The sequence below is a fragment of the Nansenia antarctica genome (genome assembly GCF_963989245.1).
Source record: "Nansenia antarctica genome assembly, chromosome: 1".
Classification (NCBI taxonomy): domain Eukaryota; kingdom Metazoa; phylum Chordata; class Actinopteri; order Argentiniformes; family Microstomatidae; genus Nansenia; species Nansenia antarctica.
This window is the reverse complement of record NC_137674.1, coordinates 113,035,090-113,052,634: the sequence shown is the minus strand read 5'-3', so window position 1 is coordinate 113,052,634 and position 17,545 is coordinate 113,035,090. Positions and strand designations below refer to the sequence as shown.

The 17,545-nt window shown below is 53.8% G+C and overlaps 1 protein-coding gene across 1 annotated transcript in view; it reads left to right on the top strand.

Moving 5' to 3' along the window:
* Positions 1-17,545, top strand: part of kdm4b (lysine (K)-specific demethylase 4B) — a gene marked incomplete at both ends in the record, with an annotated part of 78,885 nt that overhangs the window by 52,711 nt on the left and 8,629 nt on the right. The window contains 9 exons of the mRNA XM_080530281.1: positions 4,918-5,114; positions 6,839-7,056; positions 8,698-8,939; positions 10,841-10,955; positions 11,521-11,678; positions 14,084-14,273; positions 15,916-15,995; positions 16,137-16,192; positions 16,322-16,430. Of these exons, the coding sequence (XP_080386407.1) occupies positions 4,918-5,114; positions 6,839-7,056; positions 8,698-8,939; positions 10,841-10,955; positions 11,521-11,678; positions 14,084-14,273; positions 15,916-15,995; positions 16,137-16,192; positions 16,322-16,430 (1,365 nt within the window). The remainder of the gene's footprint in view (positions 1-4,917; positions 5,115-6,838; positions 7,057-8,697; positions 8,940-10,840; positions 10,956-11,520; positions 11,679-14,083; positions 14,274-15,915; positions 15,996-16,136; positions 16,193-16,321; positions 16,431-17,545) is intronic.

Genomic DNA, 17,545 nt, shown 5'->3' with positions numbered 1-17,545 from the left:
CATGTAAATGTAAATAGGAGCAGAGCCATTAGGAGGATAGTTAGTAAGTCAGAGGTTTCTTCGTGGCGTTGTGAGAAGCCCTCGGCTAGCGTGGGATGTTGCTGTAATGGTTGAGATATGGCCTCGGGACTCTGGGCTGTTCTGTGGAAACCATCATCTCACTTCATTAGGAGAGGAGGTTAGGCTGTCGGGCTCATTGGCTTACAAGCCTTTGGGGGGTTACTCTTGGTTTTGTAGAGATTTGTTTTGTAATACTTATTTTTCCAAATGTTTTTTTTGGTTTGGTTTTGTTTTTAATTTGTTTTTCTCAGAGAACGATGAGAAGTCATCTAAGTGCGTTGTTGTCCCCATGACAACGGCACATTTCACATTATTACCTCACAGTAGTTTCAGTTTCATCAGGGAACAATGAAAGGTAAAAACGTTTGGTTCTTTTTTAGTACACTTATGTACATGTGTGTTCCTGGTGTACCACCACCCCTCTCTACCACACCTCTGCCTCTGTTCTCGGCTCTGGTTTCTTTACGACACCACCCCCCAAACAGCCCCTGAGCTCACTGCTCTCTCCCCTCTCTCCTCCCTCTCCCCCCTCTCTCCCCTCTCTTTCCTCTCCTCCCTCTCCTCCCTCTCCCCCCTCTCTCCCCTCTCCTCCCTCTCTCCCCTCTCCTCCCTCTCCTCCCTCTCTCCTCCCTCTCCCCTCTCCTCCCTCTCCCCTCCCTCTCTCCCCTCTCTCCCCTCTCCTCCCTCTCTCCCCTCTCCTCCCTCTCTCCCCTCTCCCCCCTCTCTCCCCTCTCTCCCCTCTCCTCCCTCTCCTCCCTCTCTCCCCTCTCCCCCCTCTCTACCCTCTCTCCCCTCTCCTCCCTCCCTCCCCTCTCCTCCCTCCTCCCTCTCCCCTCTCTCCCCTCCCCTCTCCTCCCTCTCCCCTCTCTCCCCTCTCCTCCCTCTCTCCCCTCTCCTCCCTCTCTCCCCTCTCCTCCCTCTCTCCCCTCTCCCCCCTCTCTACCCTCTCTCCCCTCTCCTCCCTCTCCCCTCTCCTCCCTCCCTCCCCTCTCTCCCCTCTCCTCCCTCTCCTCCCTCTCTCCCCTCTCCCCCCTCTCTACCCTCTCTCCCCTCTCCTCCCTCCCTCCCCTCTCCTCCCTCTCCCCTCTCTCCCCTCTCCTCCCTCTCTCCCCTCTCCTCCATCTCCCCTCTCTCCCCTCTCCTCCCTCTCCCCTCTCTCCCCTCTCTCCCCTCTCCTCCCTCTCCCCTCTCCTCCCTCTCTCCCCTCTCTCCCCTCTCCTCCCTCTCCTCCCTCTCCCCTCTTTCCCCTCCTCCCTCTCCCCCCTCTCTCCTCTCCTCTCCCCTCTCCTCCCTCCCTCCCCTCTCTCCCCTCTCTCCCCTCTCCTCCCTCTCCTCCCTCTCTCCCCTCTCCTCCCTCTCCCCTCTCTCCCCTCTCCTCCCTCTCTCCCCTCTCCTCCCTCTCTTCCCTCTCCTCCCTCTCCCCTCTCCTCCCTCCCCTCCCTCTGCAGTGTTCTCCCTCACCCCTCTCTACCACACCTCTGCCTCTGTTCTCGGCTCTGGTTTCTTTACGACACCACCCCCCAAACAGCCCCTGAGCTCACTGCTCTCTCCCCTCTCTCCTCCCTCTCCTCCCCTCTCCCCCCTCTCTCCCCTCTCTTTCCTCTCCTCCCTCTCCTCCCTCTCCCCTCTCCTCCCTCTCTCCCCTCTCCTCCCTCTCTCCCCTCTCCTCCCTCTCCTCCCTCTCTCCTCCCTCTCCCCTCTCCTCCCTCTCCTCCCTCTCTCCTCCCTCTCTCCCCTCTCCTCCCTCTCTCCCCTCTCTCCCCTCTCCTCCCTCTCTCCCCTCTCCTCCCTCTCTCCCCTCTCCCCCCTCTCCTCCCTCTCCCCTCTCTCCCCTCTCCTCCCTCCCTCCCCTCTCTCCCCTCTCCTCCCTCTCCTCCCTCTCTCCCCTCTACCCTCTCTCCCCTCTCCTCCCTCCCTCCCCTCTCCTCCCTCTCTCCCCTCTCCTCCATCTCCCCTCTCTCCCCTCTCCTCCCTCTCCCCTCTCTCCCCTCTCCTCCCTCTCCCCTCTCTCCCCTCTCCTCCCTCTCCCCTCTCTCCCCTCTCCTCCCTCTCTCCCCTCTCCTCCCTCTCCCCTCTCTCCCCTCTCCTCCCTCTCCCCTCTCCCCCCTCTCTCCCCTCTTTCCCCTCCTCCCTCTCCCCCCTCTCTCCTCTCCTCTCCCCTCTCCTCCCTCCCTCCCCTCTCTCCCCTCTCCTCCCTCTCCTCCCTCTCTCCCCTCTCCTCCCTCTCCCCTCTCTCCCCTCTCCTCCCTCTCTCCCCTCTCTTCCCTCTCCTCCCTCTCCCCTCTCCTCCCTCTCTCCCCTCTCCTCCCTCCCCTCCCTCTGCAGTGTTCTTGTTCTGTCCCTCAAGTGTTGCGTAAATTAGATGTAGTGTGGATATTGTTTTGTTGGGGGCTAGCTGTTATTCGTTGCTGTTATTACCCCCTCCACCCCACCCACCCCCCCTCCACTCCTTCACCCTCAGTACCTCACCCTCCTCCTCCTCTCCTCCTGTCTCTGTCGGTCCCCTTCGCTCCTCTGAAGAATGTTCCGGTAATTGAACATAAGGCTCTCAGCAGAAGTGTAATACACCAACCAGGAACGCACACAAGGAAAATGTGTTTTGTTTTCCTCTCTCACTCCCCCCCCCCTCCCTCCCTCCCTCCCTCCCTCTTTCTCTCACCTTTTTCCATCTCCCCCCCATCTTCTCACCATCTCACGTCTCTACTCGCTTTCTTTCTCACCTTCTTTTTCCATCTGCCCATCTTTCTCTCTCTCTCTCACACCCTTTCTCTTCCTCCTCTCTCTCTCTCTCGCTCTCTCTCTCTCTCTCTCTCTCTCTCTCTCTCTCTCTCTCTCTTCACTACTTATTATTGGGGTTTTCTGTTCACCGCTGCTGATGAGATCTTAGGGGGATTCAGTGTTTTTCAACAGTCAGACTGTTTACTGATGAGATCTGAGGGAAGTTGAAGCATTGGGCGATTCCTTAGACTAGTGTATAATATATATATATATATATATAATAATAATAATATATATAATATCTACCTCTACACCTCCTGTGTCAAGCCTGATTTAGTCAGGCTTCAATATCGTCCTTGTTGTGATCATTTGGGAAGGGAGATGGGAGGGAGGGAGATTTCCTGCAGCTTTGGTTTGATTGAATATACCTTAGTAAGCCTTTTAATTAGTTTTAATCCTTATCAAGCTGTTCTCTTTCAGATATTACTATTACATTACTACTATTACATTACCTTTTAAGTGAAGGGAACGTCAAACACTTGCTATTCAGTGAAACCCTCCCGCTTTAGAACCGCTTTACAACTGCTTTCTTTACTGCTATTTTTAGTCTGGTATGTTTCTAGTTAAAGGTAAGAGCAGTTGAAAGCCGCCTCCTCCTCATATACGTACCAACCGCCATTATCATAAATGTAGTTCAGGCCCCCTGGGGACCTCCTATAGGCCGAGTAGAGCCTTTTAAATCTGTTTGATGGAGAGAATTAAACTGAAGGCTATGAATTACATTTTCTGGCTGACCGGTTCACTTCACTGGTGCGCCGCCACTCGTTCATAAATCCTCTTATTTCAGAGCAGCGCGTCTGTTAGACGTGGTTCATGTTCACAATGAAACCTCTCTCCTAGTAGAGCTTCATAGACCCATGAACCCTCTCCTCTAGTTGAGCTGAATAGAGGCCATGGACCTCTCCCTTAGTTGAGCTGAATAGAACCATGGACCTCTCCCTTAGTTGAGCTGAATAGAACCATGGACCTCTCCCTTAGTTGAGCTGAATAGAACCATGGACCTCTCCCTTAGTTGAGCTTCATAGAGGCCATGGACCTCTCCCTTAGTTGAGCTGAATAGAACCATGAAGGATGTGGGCCGACAGTCCTGGGTGGGCTTAACTCTAGAACATCCGTGCCTTTTTTACCTCCTATAAGAGCCGCCTCGCCTCTTTACAATGCTCAAGCTGCTACTTACACACAACGTCCACTAGTTGGCCGCTTGTAAATTAGCCTGCTTCCTATACAGAAAAACGACAAAATAGCTTCATACTAGCTTATCCTGAAGTGATTTTGAAAATGTAAGGATACTGGGTGGTAGAACGCACATATCTAGGACAAGTCATGAAAGGAGGGTCCTGAAATTTGATCGAGTGCGAAGATATAACATGTTTCTTACTCAAATGACCCCTCATGGCTGTTCTAGTGTTAACCTGGTGAGACTCTCTGTAGCGTCGTAGCTAACAGTGGCAGTTGGTTCTGGCATTGATTTACTCTCTCTCATGATGACTGATGGATGGATGATTCATTTACTTGCAAATGTGTTGGTTGTGAGTCGTTTTGGATAAAGGCGTCTGCTAAATGCCAAAAATGTGGTGTTTATAATGTAGTTTTATATCAAATATACAGAGAATTGAAGTCTCTCTATTTCAGTGTTGTGCAATTCAAATCATTCTTCTTCACAGATTGGGTAGGGTTTCCTGTTGATGATGCGTTGTAGAGTATGTGGGGAGATCTCCATTTTCTCTATTTCCTGGTTGTAATCAATTATTATAATTAAAGGCCTCGAAAAGCCACTTGACAGCAGCTCTCTGTGCTCGTCCTAAACTCCACATCTAAGAATCTGTTACATCTACAACAGAGAGTTTCCTGAACAAGACCCGACAAAGCAAACCGAACCGCTAGACCCACTCAAACCTCACACACACCCGCACAGAACTGCAACAGTTTAACCACAGACTACCATAGAAACATCTGCTCTTCCATTTGTACTATTCTTACTGAATCTTTTCTCCCTCCCCTCCTCCTCCTCCCTCCCCCCTCCTCCTCTCCCCCTCCTCCTCTCCTCCCCTCCCCCTCCTCCCCCCCTCCCCCCTCCAGTGTACGTGTCGTAAGGACATGGTGAAGATCAGCATGGACGTGTTCGTGCGCTGCCTGCAGCCGGAGCGCTACGAGCAGTGGAAGCAGGGCAAGGACACCACGGCCCTGGACCACCAGAGAGCCACCACGCTGACCAGCCCCCAGCTGGAGCTCTGGAGGAAGAACAGGGTCACCTTCAAACAGAAGCTGCTCCAGAGGTGAGAGGTCAGGGGTCAGGGGAGAGGGTTAACAGGGTTAACAAGGTCAGGTGAGAGGGTTAACAGGTCAGAGGTGAGGGGTCAGAGCTCAGGGGAGAGGGTTAACAGGGTTAACAAGGTCAGGTGAGAGGGTTAACAGGTCAGAGGTGAGGGGTCAGAGCTCAGGGGAGAGGGTTAACAGGTCAGAGGTGAGGGGTCCGAGCTCAGGGGAGAGGGTTAACAGGTCAGAGGTGAGGGGTCAGAGCTCAGGGGAGAGGGTTAACAGGTCAGAGGTGAGGGGTCAGAGCTCAGGGGAGAGGGTTAACAGGTCAGAGGTGAGGGGTCCGAGCTCAGGGGAGAGGGTTAACAGGTCAGAGGTGAGGGGTCAGAGCTCAGGGGAGAGGGTTAACAGGTCAGAGGTCAGGTGAGGGGTTTAACAGGGTCACCTTCAAGCAGAAGCTGCTCCAGAGGTGAGAGGTCAACAAAGAGGACATGTATCAGGGTTCCCGCGCTGGTCTTAAAAAGCCGTAAAAGTCTAAAATCCAGCAATCCTGTGTATAAGACCTAAAAAGGTCTCAGATGTCAGTTATTCAGTCTAAAAATGAGGTGATCGGTCTTAAAAAATAGATTAGCGTATCCGGCAAGGAAATCAGTCCGACCACGATCTATTTACGAGGAAATTAATCAACTACTTTTGAGTAATTATGAGATTTATTTATTTAAAGAAATATTTATTTTATTGATCAGACTTTTTTGTCTGTATGGCAGTGAAATATAAAGTGTAACACCTGTCTGTCTGTCTGTCCTCCAGAGCCGTCCTGAGGAAAGACTAGCCTAGTATAACACCTGTCTGTAACACCTGTCTGTCTGTCTGTCCTCCAGAGCCATCCTGAGGAAAGACTAGCCTAGTATAACACCTGTCTGTAACACCTGTCTGTCTGTCTGTCCTCCAGAGCCATCCTGAGGAAAGACTAGCCTAGTATAACACCTGTCTGTAACACCTGTCTGTCTGTCTGTCCTCCAGAGCCATCCTGAGGAAAGACTAGCCTAGTATAACACCTGTCTGTCTGTAACACCTGTCTGTCTGTAACACCTGTCTGTCTGTCTGTAACACCTGTCTGTCTGTGTGCCTGTCTGTGTGTCTGCCTGTCTGTCTGTGTGTCTGTCCCTCCAGAGCCTAGTGTAACACCTGTCTGTCTGTCTCTCCAGAGACTAACATGTCTGTCTGTCCATCCAGAGACTAACCTGTCTGTCTGTCTGTCCCCCAGGGCCTAGTGTAACACCTGTCTGTCTGCCTGTCTGTCTGCCTGTCTGCCTGTCTGTCTGTGTGTCTGTCCCTCCAGAGCCTAGTGTAACACCTGTCTGTCTGCCTGCCTGTCTGTCTGCCTGTCTGTCTGTCCGTCTGTCTGTCCGTCCCCCAGGGCCTAGTGTAACACCTGTCTGTCTCTCCAGAGACTAACATGTCTGTCTGTCCCCCAGGGCCTAGTGTAACACCTGTCTGTCTGTCTGTCTGCCTGTCTGCCTGTCTGTCTGTCTGCCTGTCTGTCTGCCTGCCTGTCTGTCTGTCCGTCCCCCAGGGCCTAGTGTAACACCTGTCTGTCTGTCTGCCTGTCTGCCTGTCTGTCTGTGTGTCTGTCCCTCCCTCCAGAGCCTAGTGTAACACCTGTCTGTCTGTCTCTCCAGAGACTAACATGTCCGTCTGTCTGTCCATCCAGAGACTAACCTGTCTGTGTGTCTGTCCCCAGGGCCATCCTGAGGAAGGAGCGCCTGCAGCGTCTGAAGCTGGAGGAGGTGAAGGCCCTGGCGGAGGCGGGGATAGAGCTGGACGCAGCGGAGTACCTGAGGCAGGTGGAGGAGAAGGAGGCGCAGAGGAGGAGGGAGAGGGAGGAGAGGCTGGCGCAGGAGGCCCTGGACACGCTGGAGGCCATGGACAGAGAGGAGCAGCTGCTGCTGCTGGCCGAGGGTGAGACAGGGGGGGAGGGGGTGAGACAGGAGGGGGGGTGAGACAGGGGGGAGGGGGGCACAGAGGGTGAGACAGGGGGGAGGGGGGCACAGAGGGTAAGACAGATTGGTGCGGCTGTGGCGCAGGAGGTACAGCAGGTGTCTAAAGAACGCAAGGTTGAGGTGTCCTTGGGCAAGACACTGAACCCCAAATTGCTCCCACCCCTGAATGAGGGAGTATCGAAGGTCATTAGAGGGGTAGAAGAGAGAGAGAGAGGGGATGGAGGGAGGGAGGACAATCTTCTGTGATGTCCTCCTAGATTAGCTTCCTAGGACAGGAAGTACATGTGTTCAACAATATTGCACAGTGGCGCACCCACAGCAACAACAACATAATCACATCTACAAGGCAGATGAAGGAAAAGAAGGGAAATGTAATTTAAATAAAAACACAGAGATGTCAGCGTGGAGACTGTTTTAAAATCACATTAAGCTCCGACGCATGCGACATCATTTTTATTTTTATTTTATTTCTTTGCAATCAGTTTAGTCTGTTGTTGTATTACTCATCGATTTTTCTAATCGGGAGAAATTACGGCCAGCTGGAATGTCTGCACCAAGGCCTACTTGTGTGGTTGTGTCTCAGGAGGTAGAGGCTGTGTCTCCTCAGGAGGTAGAGGCTGTGTTTTAGGAGGTAGAGGCTGTGTCTCAGGAGGTAGAGGCTGTGTCTCAGGAGGTAGAGGCTGTGTCTCAGGAGGTAGAGGCTGTGTCTCAGGAGGTAGAGGCTGTGTCTCAGGAGGTAGAGGCTGTGTCTCAGGAGGTAGAGGCTGCGTCTCAGGAGGTAGAGGCTGCGTCTCAGGAGGTAGAGGCTGCGTCTCAGGAGGTAGAGGCTGCGTCTCAGGAGGTAGAGGCTGCGTCTCAGGAGGTAGAGGCTGCGTCTCAGGAGGTAGAGGCTGCGTCTCAGGAGGTAGAGGCTGCGTCTCAGGAGGTAGAGGCTGCGTCTCAGGAGGTAGAGGCAGCGTCTCAGGAGGTAGAGGCTGCGTCTCAGGAGGGTAGAGGCTGCGTCTCAGGAGGTAGAGGCTGCGTCTCAGGAGGTAGAGGCTGCGTCTCAGGAGGTAGAGGCTGCGTCTCAGGAGGTAGAGGCTGCGTCTCAGGAGGTAGAGGCTGCGTCTCAGGAGGTAGAGGCTGCGTCTCAGGAGGTAGAGGCTGCGTCTCAGGAGGTAGAGGCTGCGTCTCAGGAGGTAGAGGCTGCGTCTCAGGAGGTAGAGGCTGCGTCTCAGGAGGTAGAGGCTGCGTCTCACGAGGTAGAGGCTGCGTCTCACGAGGTAGAGGCTGCGTCTCACGAGGTAGAGGCTGTGTCTCAGGAGGTAGAGCCGGCGTCTAATGATCGCAAGGTCGGCAGATCGGCGGTTCGAGCCCCGGCTGGCCACATGTCCTTGGGCAAGACACTGAACCCCAAATTGCTCCCAGTGAGCGGGCCGGCGCCTTGCATGGTAGCTTGCCGCCATTGGTGTGTGAATGTGTGTGTGAAAGGGTGAATGAGAGGCCGTTGTAAAGCGCTTTGGAATAAAGGCGCTATATAAGTGCAGTCCATTTACCATTTAACCATTTATTCCTCATGTGAACCCCCCCCCTCCCCTCTCTGTTTCTTCTTCTTCACCAGGCCAAGAGCTCCAGGTCGACCCCCACCAGCACCCGACAGCAGCTGCGGATGGAGAGAAGAAGGAGAAGAAGAAGAAGAAGAAGAAGAGCAGTAGCAGCTCCTCCGCCAGCCCTCCGGACCCCCTCCGGACCCCCTTCCAAGCGGCCTTCGAGCAGTTCGCCACCTTCAGCAAACCAGCGGGAGAGACCTGCAACGGCAAGATGCTGCCAGCAGAGGGCGCTCCTGAGGTGAAAGGCACTGAGGTAAGCAGCTGTGCTGGATGGAACAACAACAAGGCATCTGAGAGGGAGAAGAGAGAGAGAGAGAGAGAGGAGATGGAGGGAGGACAGAGAGGTAGGAGAGAGAGAGGAGATGGAGAGAGGAGTAGAAGAGAGACAGAGAGGAGATGGAGGGAGGACATTAGAGGGGTAGTAGAGAGAGAGAGAGGAGATGGAGGGAGGAGAGAGAGAGAGAGAGGGGATGGAGGGAGGAGAGAGAGAGGAGATGGAGGGAGGACATTAGAGGGGTAGTAGAGAGAGAGAGGAGATGGAGGGAGGAGAGAGAGAGAGGGGATGGAGGGAGGAGAGAGAGAGAGGAGAGGGGATGGAGGGAGGAGAGAAGAGTAGAAGAGAGAGAGAGAGAGAGAGGGAGGGAGGAGAGAGAGGGGATGGAGGGAGGACATTAGAGGGATAGAAGATAGAGAGAGAGGGGTAGGAAAGAGAGAGGAGATGGAGGGAGGACATTAGAGGAGAGTAGAAGAGAGAGCAACAAGGCATCTGAACAAGGGAGTTATCCAACAGCAAACGGCATTAAAAGGTTCATCGTAAGGCCTAAGCTCCTTTGTGTGCAGGTTTCAACAGCGCCGTGTTCTAAACCCTGTGGGCCAATGAGGTGTCTTCATTCTCCCAGACACTTAACAGATCAATGAATGCTCTGATTGGCCTAGAGGGCACACACACACACACACACACCTGGGGGCCAGGGTTAAGTCTGGGGCTTTGTCCTAATTGGTTAGAAATGTTGATGACGTGCCCCACGGTGGTGTAGCGGTCTAAGCACTGGCCACTAGTGCATGCTGCCCACCGGGGACTGGGTTCGAATCCCAGCCCGCCAGATCCGGATATGGCTGGGGCACACACGGGGAGCGGCATATTGGGCGGCCGCTCCCGAGGGCGGGTATAGGAGTATTTCCGGACAAGGATCCGTCGCGCAACACCGCCCCCTAGGTGCCGGAATAACGGTGCTGGGCTCGAGGAGCCAGTCAGCTAGTCTGCCTGGCGGCCTCCTCTGGGACTGCCGGCCACGGGGTCGTGCGGCGGATCCTATGCAATAGGCAGGGGATAATTGGATGCTAGGTTGGGTTCAATTGGCTACCAAATTGGGTGAAAAAGGGGATAAAATCTGGAAGAAAAAAATAAAATAAATAACAAATGTTGATGACACCAGGATCCTACAACAAGGTTCTGTGTGAATCACCATGATGAGTTGATTTAAGTAACAGTGTAAACAAGACCAGATGCAGCAGGCTGTAGGTGTGGAGGTATTTTATCTCTATAAACCAGGAAATAAATAAAGGGAGGAAATAAATAAAAGAAAACAAACAGGGGAGAGGAGAAGAAGAGAGGAGGGAGATGAGCGGGGGAGAGGAGGAGAGGAGAGGAGGAGAGAGGGAGAGGAGAGGAGAGGGGGAGAGGAGAGGAGAGGGGGAGAGAGGGCGAGGAGCGGGGGAGAGAGGGAGAGGAGGAGAGAGGGGGAGGAGAGGAGGAGAAGAGAGGGAGAGGAGAGGGGGAAAGAGGGGGAGGAGAGGAGGAAAGAGGGGGAGGAGAGGAGGAGAGGGGGAGGAGAGGAGGAAAGAGGGGGAGGAGAGGGGGAAAGAGGGGGAGGAGAGGAGGAGAGAGGGAGAGGAGAGGGGGAGGAGAGGAGGAGAAGAGAGGGAGAGGAGCTTTTCTTCTTTTTTTCCTCATATTTTGTTATTATGCACCCTAAACGCACCCCCCCTCCCTAAACGCACCCCCCCCTCTCTAAATGCACCCCCCCCTCTCTCTAAACGCCCCCCCCCCCCCTCCTCCAGGCAGAAGTATCTCACACCTTTCTACTTGTATAACCAGAGTCACAGATAAACATCGTGTGCAGTTAACCTGTTGACCTGTTGCTGCCCCCCCAGCCCTGCTCCTACTCCAAGATGAAGATGACGAAGAAGAGCCGCCGCCACCCGCTGACCAAACCCCCCCAGCGCTCCCCCCTGGCCCTCGTCAAGCAGCAGCCCTCCTCAGACGAAGGTCTGTTACTGCAGTGTTACAGTGTCTGTACCCTGGTGATCACCATGGTTACAGTGTTAGAGTGTTCTAGAGTGTTAGTGTTAGAGACATCATGTCGTCTAGTTGAGGTTCTGGAACAAAGATCCCCAGGGATGATTGGACCGTGTTACTTTATTTCTGCTCCCTCTTCTCCTCTCCCTCTCTCCTCTCCCTCTCTCTCCCTCTCTCCCCATCCTCTCCCACACTCCTCCCCCTCTCCTCTCCCCCTCCCCCCTATTTGTTTTCTTTTATTTATTTCCTGACCTACTCTTATTGATCCGGAGGATCACGACTCCCAATTAACCTGCTGCTTTAATGTCCCTCTGAGACCAGGCCTGTCGTTCACACGGAGAGGAGAGATGAGAGAGAGAGAGAGAAGAGAGAGAATAAAGAGAAGAAAGAGGAGAGAGAGGAGAGAGACGGAGACAGGTGCCTCAGGGAGTCCTATGATGTGTGTTGCAGAGCCCTGCTATCCAGCGTGTGTCTGGTCCTGAGCCAGTCTTTTACTCCGTGTGTTTTCTTCTTCTTCTCCCTCTCTCTCTCCCAGAGCTGTCCCCCTGGCCACTGCATGGCGATGTGAAGAAGGCAGGACACCTGTGGCAGAACCGGCCGGGCAACTTCCTGGCAGAGAAGGCCTTCAACGCTGCCATGGCAACCATCCAGCCCCACTGTGCTGTCTGCACCCTGTTCTGCCCCTACACACCGGTGGGTCACACGACCCCATGCCCTGCTGACATGCCCTCTCTCTCTCCCTTCTCCTCCTTACTGTCCTGTCTGTCTTCACTGTGTCTGTCTGTCTGTCTTCACTGTGTCTGTCTGTCTGTCTTCACTGTGTCTGTCTGTCTGTCTTCACTGTGTCTGTCTGTCTTCACTGTGTCTGTCTGTCTTCACTGTATCTGTCTGTCTTCACTGTGTCTGTCTGTCTTCACTGTGTCTGTCTGTCTTCACTGTGTCTGTCTGTCTTCACTGTGTCTGTCTGTCTGTCTTCACTGTGTCTGTCTGTCTGTCTTCACTGTGTCTGTCTGTCTGTCTTCACTGTGTCTGTCTGTCTGTCTTCACTGTATCTGTCTGTCTGTCTTCACTGTATCTGTCTGTCTGTCTTCACTGTATCTGTCTGTCTTCACTGTGTCTGTCTGTCTGTCTTCACTGTATCTGTCTGTCTTCACTGTATCTGTCTGTCTTCACTGTATCTGTCTGTCTGTCTTCACTGTATCTGTCTGTCTTCACTGTATCTGTCTGTCTTCACTGTATCTGTCTGTCTTCACTGTATCTGTCTGTCTTCACTGTGTCTGTCTGTCTGTCTTCACTGTGTCTGTCTGTCTTCACTGTATCTGTCTGTCTGTCTTCACTGTATCTGTCTGTCTTCACTGTATCTGTCTGTCTTCACTGTATCTGTCTGTCTTCACTGTGTCTGTCTGTCTTCACTGTCTCTGTCTGTCTTCACTGTGTCTGTCTGTCTTCACTGTGTCTGTCTGTCTTCACTGTGTCTGTCTGTCTTCACTGTGTCTGTCTGTCTTCACTGTATCTGTCTGTCTGTCTTCACTGTATCTGTCTGTCTTCACTGTGTCTGTCTGTCTTCACTGTGTCTGTCTGTCTGTCTTCACTGTATCTGTCTGTCTGTCTTCACTGTATCTGTCTGTCTTCACTGTATCTGTCTGTCTTCACTGTATCTGTCTGTCTTCACTGTATCTGTCTGTCTGTCTTCACTGTATCTGTCTGTCTTCACTGTATCTGTCTGTCTTCACTGTATCTGTCTGTCTTCACTGTATCTGTCTGTCTTCACTGTGTCTGTCTGTCTGTCTTCACTGTATCTGTCTGTCTTCACTGTGTCTGTCTGTCTTCACTGTATCTGTCTGTCTGTCTTCACTGTATCTGTCTGTCTGTCTTCACTGTATCTGTCTGTCTTCACTGTGTCTGTCTGTCTTCACTGTATCTGTCTGTCTGTCTTCACTGTGTCTGTCTGTCTTCGCTGTGTCTGTCTGTCTTCACTGTATCTGTCTGTCTGTCTTCACTGTCCTGTCTGTCTTCACTGTATCTGTCTGTCTGTCTTCACTGTATCTGTCTGTCTGTCTTCACTGTATCTGTCTGTCTGTCTGTCTTCACTGTACCTGTCTGTCTTCACTGTACCTGTCTGTCTTCACTGTATCTGTCTGTCTTCACTGTGTCTGTCTGTCTTCACTGTGTCTGTCTGTCTTCACTGTATCTGTCTGTCTTCACTGTGTCTGTCTGTCTTCACTGTGTCTGTCTGTCTTCACTGTGTCTGTCTGTCTTCACTGTGTCTGTCTGTCTTCACTGTGTCTGTCTGTCTGTCTTCACTGTGTCTGTCTGTCTTCACTGTGTCTGTCTGTCTGTCTTCACTGTGTCTGTCTGTCTTCACTGTGTCTGTCTGTCTTCACTGTATCTGTCTGTCTTCACTGTGTCTGTCTGTCTTCACTGTGTCTGTCTGTCTGTCTTCACTGTCCTGTCTGTCTTCACTGTGTCTGTCTGTCTGTCTTCACTGTGTCTGTCTGTCTGTCTTCACTGTATCTGTCTGTCTTCACTGTGTCTGTCTGTCTTCACTGTGTCTGTCTGTCTTCACTGTATCTGTCTGTCTTCACTGTGTCTGTCTGTCTTCACTGTATCTGTCCAATAAAATTACAGATATGCGTGGGACTGCCTCACTGCCCCACTCAGAAAAAATTACGTACGCCATTATTTTAAGAAGGTGAAGATTTAAAAAAAAAAAAACACTTTTGAGGAATATTATGTTTTTGCCTAAATGTCATATCTTCTATTGGTTCAGTTTATTCAGTTTTTCTCAAAACTAAGAGAATCTATGACTTAAAATAAAAACTATGACTTAAAATAAAATCTAAAATATTTATATATATATATGTTACGGTACATGTGGAAAAACTAGGGTTAGGTGCTACGTCGACTTGGTACATGCTGGCATGTCTAACCCTAACCCTAGCACCCTAGCACTCTAGCACCTAACCCTAACCCTAGTTTTCCCACATGTACCGTAATATATATATATATATATATATATATATAAAAGACGTAGGCCATGATGTTTAAGCATATGACTCCATGTGACGGCCTCCTCCCCCTCCCTCCTCCTCCTCCAGCCCCAGAGGGAGTCCGCCCCCTCCCCCCCGGGGTCTTGCTGCGGCAGCCGGACCCGCCCACTGGTCCCAGAGATGTGCTTCAGCGCCGGGCCCGACCACACGGAGCCCCTCCCCACCAACCCACACATAGGAGAGGACGGAACCAGCCTGCTGCTCTCCTGCTGTAGCTGCAGCCTGCAGGTCCACGCCAGTGAGTACCAGACACACAGACACACAGACAGACAGACAGACACACGCCAGTGAGTACCAGACACACAGACACACAGACAGACAGACACACAGACACACAGACAGACAGACAGACACCCAGACACCCAGACACCCAGACACCCAGACACACAGACACCCAGACACCCAGACACCCAGACACCCAGACACCCAGACACCCAGACAGACAGACAGACAGACAGACACACGCCAGTGAGTACCAGACACACAGACAGACAGACAGACACACGCCAGTGAGTACCAGACACACAGACAGACAGACAGACACCCAGACACACGCCAGTGAGTACCAGACACACAGACACACAGACAGACAGACAGACACACGCCAGTGAGTACCAGACACACAGACACACAGACAGACAGACAGACACACGCCAGTGAGTACCAGACACACAGACAGACAGACAGACACCCAGACACACGCCAGTGAGTACCAGACACACAGACAGACAGACAGACAGACAGACAGACACCCAGACACACAGACACACAGACACACAGACACCCAGACACCCAGACACCCAGACAGACAGACAGACAGACACCCAGACACACGCCAGTGAGTACCAGACACACAGACAGACAGACAGACACACGCCAGTGAGTACCAGACACACAGACAGACAGACAGACACCCAGACACACAGACAGACAGACAGACACACGCCAGTGAGTACCAGACACACAGACACACGCTAGTGAGTACCAGACACACAGACAGACAGACAGACACCCAGACACACGCTAGTGAGTACCAGACACACAGACAGACAGACAGACACCCAGACACACGCTAGTGAGTACCAGACACACAGACAGACACACAGGCAGACACACAGGCAGGCAGACAGACACACAGACAGGCAGGCACACAGACAGACACACAGACAGACAGGCACACAGACAGACACGCAGGCAGGCACACACACACACACAGACAGACAGACAGACAGTCTAATGATCGCAAGGTTGGCAGATCGGCGGTTCGAGCCCCGGCTGGCCACATGTCGAAGTGTCCTTGGGCAAGACACTGAACTCCTAATTGCTCCCAGTGAGCGGGCCGGCGCCTTGCATGGTAGCTTGGCCGCCGTTGGTGTGTGAATGTGTGTGTGAATGGGTGAATGAGAGGCTGTTGTAAAGAGCTTAATTTCATGTAGATTCTGTTTTTTATTCAAACGAGGAGCGTTCCGTCTTGTAAGATAGCGGTCTGAGGGAGAAAGCGGCGCGCTCTAAAAAACAACATCGCTCAACGGCCGTGTGGAAGTGAGAGGAAGTGGAGTTTAATTTGTAAAAAGCTTATCTTTATCTCTCCTCTCCTCCCTCCCTCCCTCCTCTCCTCTCCTCCCCTCTCCTCTCCCCTCCTCCTCTCCTCTCCCCTCCTCTCCCTCTCCCTCTCCTCCCCTCTCCCCTCCTCTCCTCTCCTCCCCTCTCCTCCCCTCTCCTCTCCTCTCCCTCTCCTCTCCCTCTCCTCTCCCTCTCTTCTCCCTCCCCTCTCCTCCCCTCTCCTCTCCTCTCCCTCTCCTCTCCTCCCCTCCTCTCCTCCCCTCTCCTCTCCCTCTCCTCTCCTCTCATCTCCCCCCCTCCCCTCCCCCTCCCCCCAGGTTGTTATGCAGTCAGGCCAGCAGACTCCGACAGTGAGAGTTGGAAGTGTTCCCGGTGTGCAGCTGGAGCTTGGGCAGCGGTGAGTACACATTGATTTAACACACAGCCCCCCCCCCACTCAGAGCCTAACACACAGCCCCCGCCCACTCAGAGCCTAACACACAGCCCTCCCCCCAACTCAGGGCTAACCTAGCTAACCTGTGTGGTTGTGTTTCCTCAGGGCTGTTGCTTGTGTAACCTGAGGGGCGGAGCTCTGAAGACGACCACAGACAACCGGTCAGTTCAACTGCTGCTTAACCTCCTCTGGTGACGGCCTAGTATAAGAATAATCAATGTTGTTTTGGTGCCATGCAATCAACTTGTCACTCCTCTCCTCTCCTCTCCCCCCCTCCCCCACCTCCCCAGGTGGGTCCATGTGATCTGTGCCATCGCCGTGGCGGAGGCCAGGTTCATCAACGCCATTGAGAGAGAGCCGGTGGACGTCAGCGCCATACCTGACACCAGGAAGAGCCTGGTGAGAGGAGGGAGGGGTTTGGGGTGGAGGGGGGGGTTTGGGGGGGCTCTGGTGGTGGTTGACTTATGGTTAGATTGCCCTGCTGTTCCAGTAACAACACATCGTTTGGTCGAGATGCTCCAACTCTCGTCTCATGCTCTCTGAAGACGGCAGACCAACGGATGAGTGCGGGATGATGCTGCTCCTCCCTCTCCTCATCCCCCTCCTCCCCCAGGTCCTCTCCTCCTCTCCCCTCCTCCCCCAGACTCTCCCCTCCTCCCCCAGGTCCTCTCCTCCTCTCCCCTCCTCCCCCAGACTCTCCCCTCCTCCCCCAGACTCCCCCCATCCCCCTCCTCCCCCAGGCTCTCTCACCTCCTCCCCCAGGCCCTCCCCTCATCCCCCTCCTCCCCCAGGCCCTCCCCTCATCCCCCTCCTCCCCCAGGCCCTCTCCTCATCCTCCTCCTCATCCCCCTCCTCCCCCAGGCCCTCTCCTCATCCCCCTCCTCTCTCCCAGGCCCTCCCCTCATCCCCCTCCTCTCCCAGGCCCTCTCCTCATCCCCCTCCTCTCCCAGGCCTCCTCCCCTCATCCCCCTCCTCCCCCAGGCCTCCTCTCCTCATCCTCCTCCTCATCCCCCTCCTCTCTCTCAGGCCCTCTCCTCATCCCCCTCCTCCCCCAGGTCCTCTCCTCCTCTCCCCTCCTCCCCCAGACTCTCCCCTCCCCCAGGCTCTCTCACCTCCTCCCCCAGGCCCTCCCCTCATCCCCCTCCTCCCCCAGGCCCTCTCACCTCCTCCCCCAGGCCCTCCCCTCATCCCCCTCCTCCCCCAGGCCCTCTCCTCATCCCCCTCCTCATCCCCCTCCTCATCCCCCTCCTCTCTCTCAGGCCCTCTCCTCATCCCCCTCATCCCCCAGGCCCTCTCCTCATCCCCCTCCTCCCCCAGGCCCTCTCCTCATCCTCCTCCTCATCCCCCTCCTCTCTCCCAGGCCCTCCCCTCATCCCCCTCCTCTCCCAGGCCTCCTCCCCTCATCCCCCTCCTCCCCCAGGCCTCCTCTCCTCATCCTCCTCCTCATCCCCCTCCTCTCTCTCAGGCCCTCTCCTCATCCCCCTCCTCCCCCAGGCCCTCTCCTCATCCCCCTC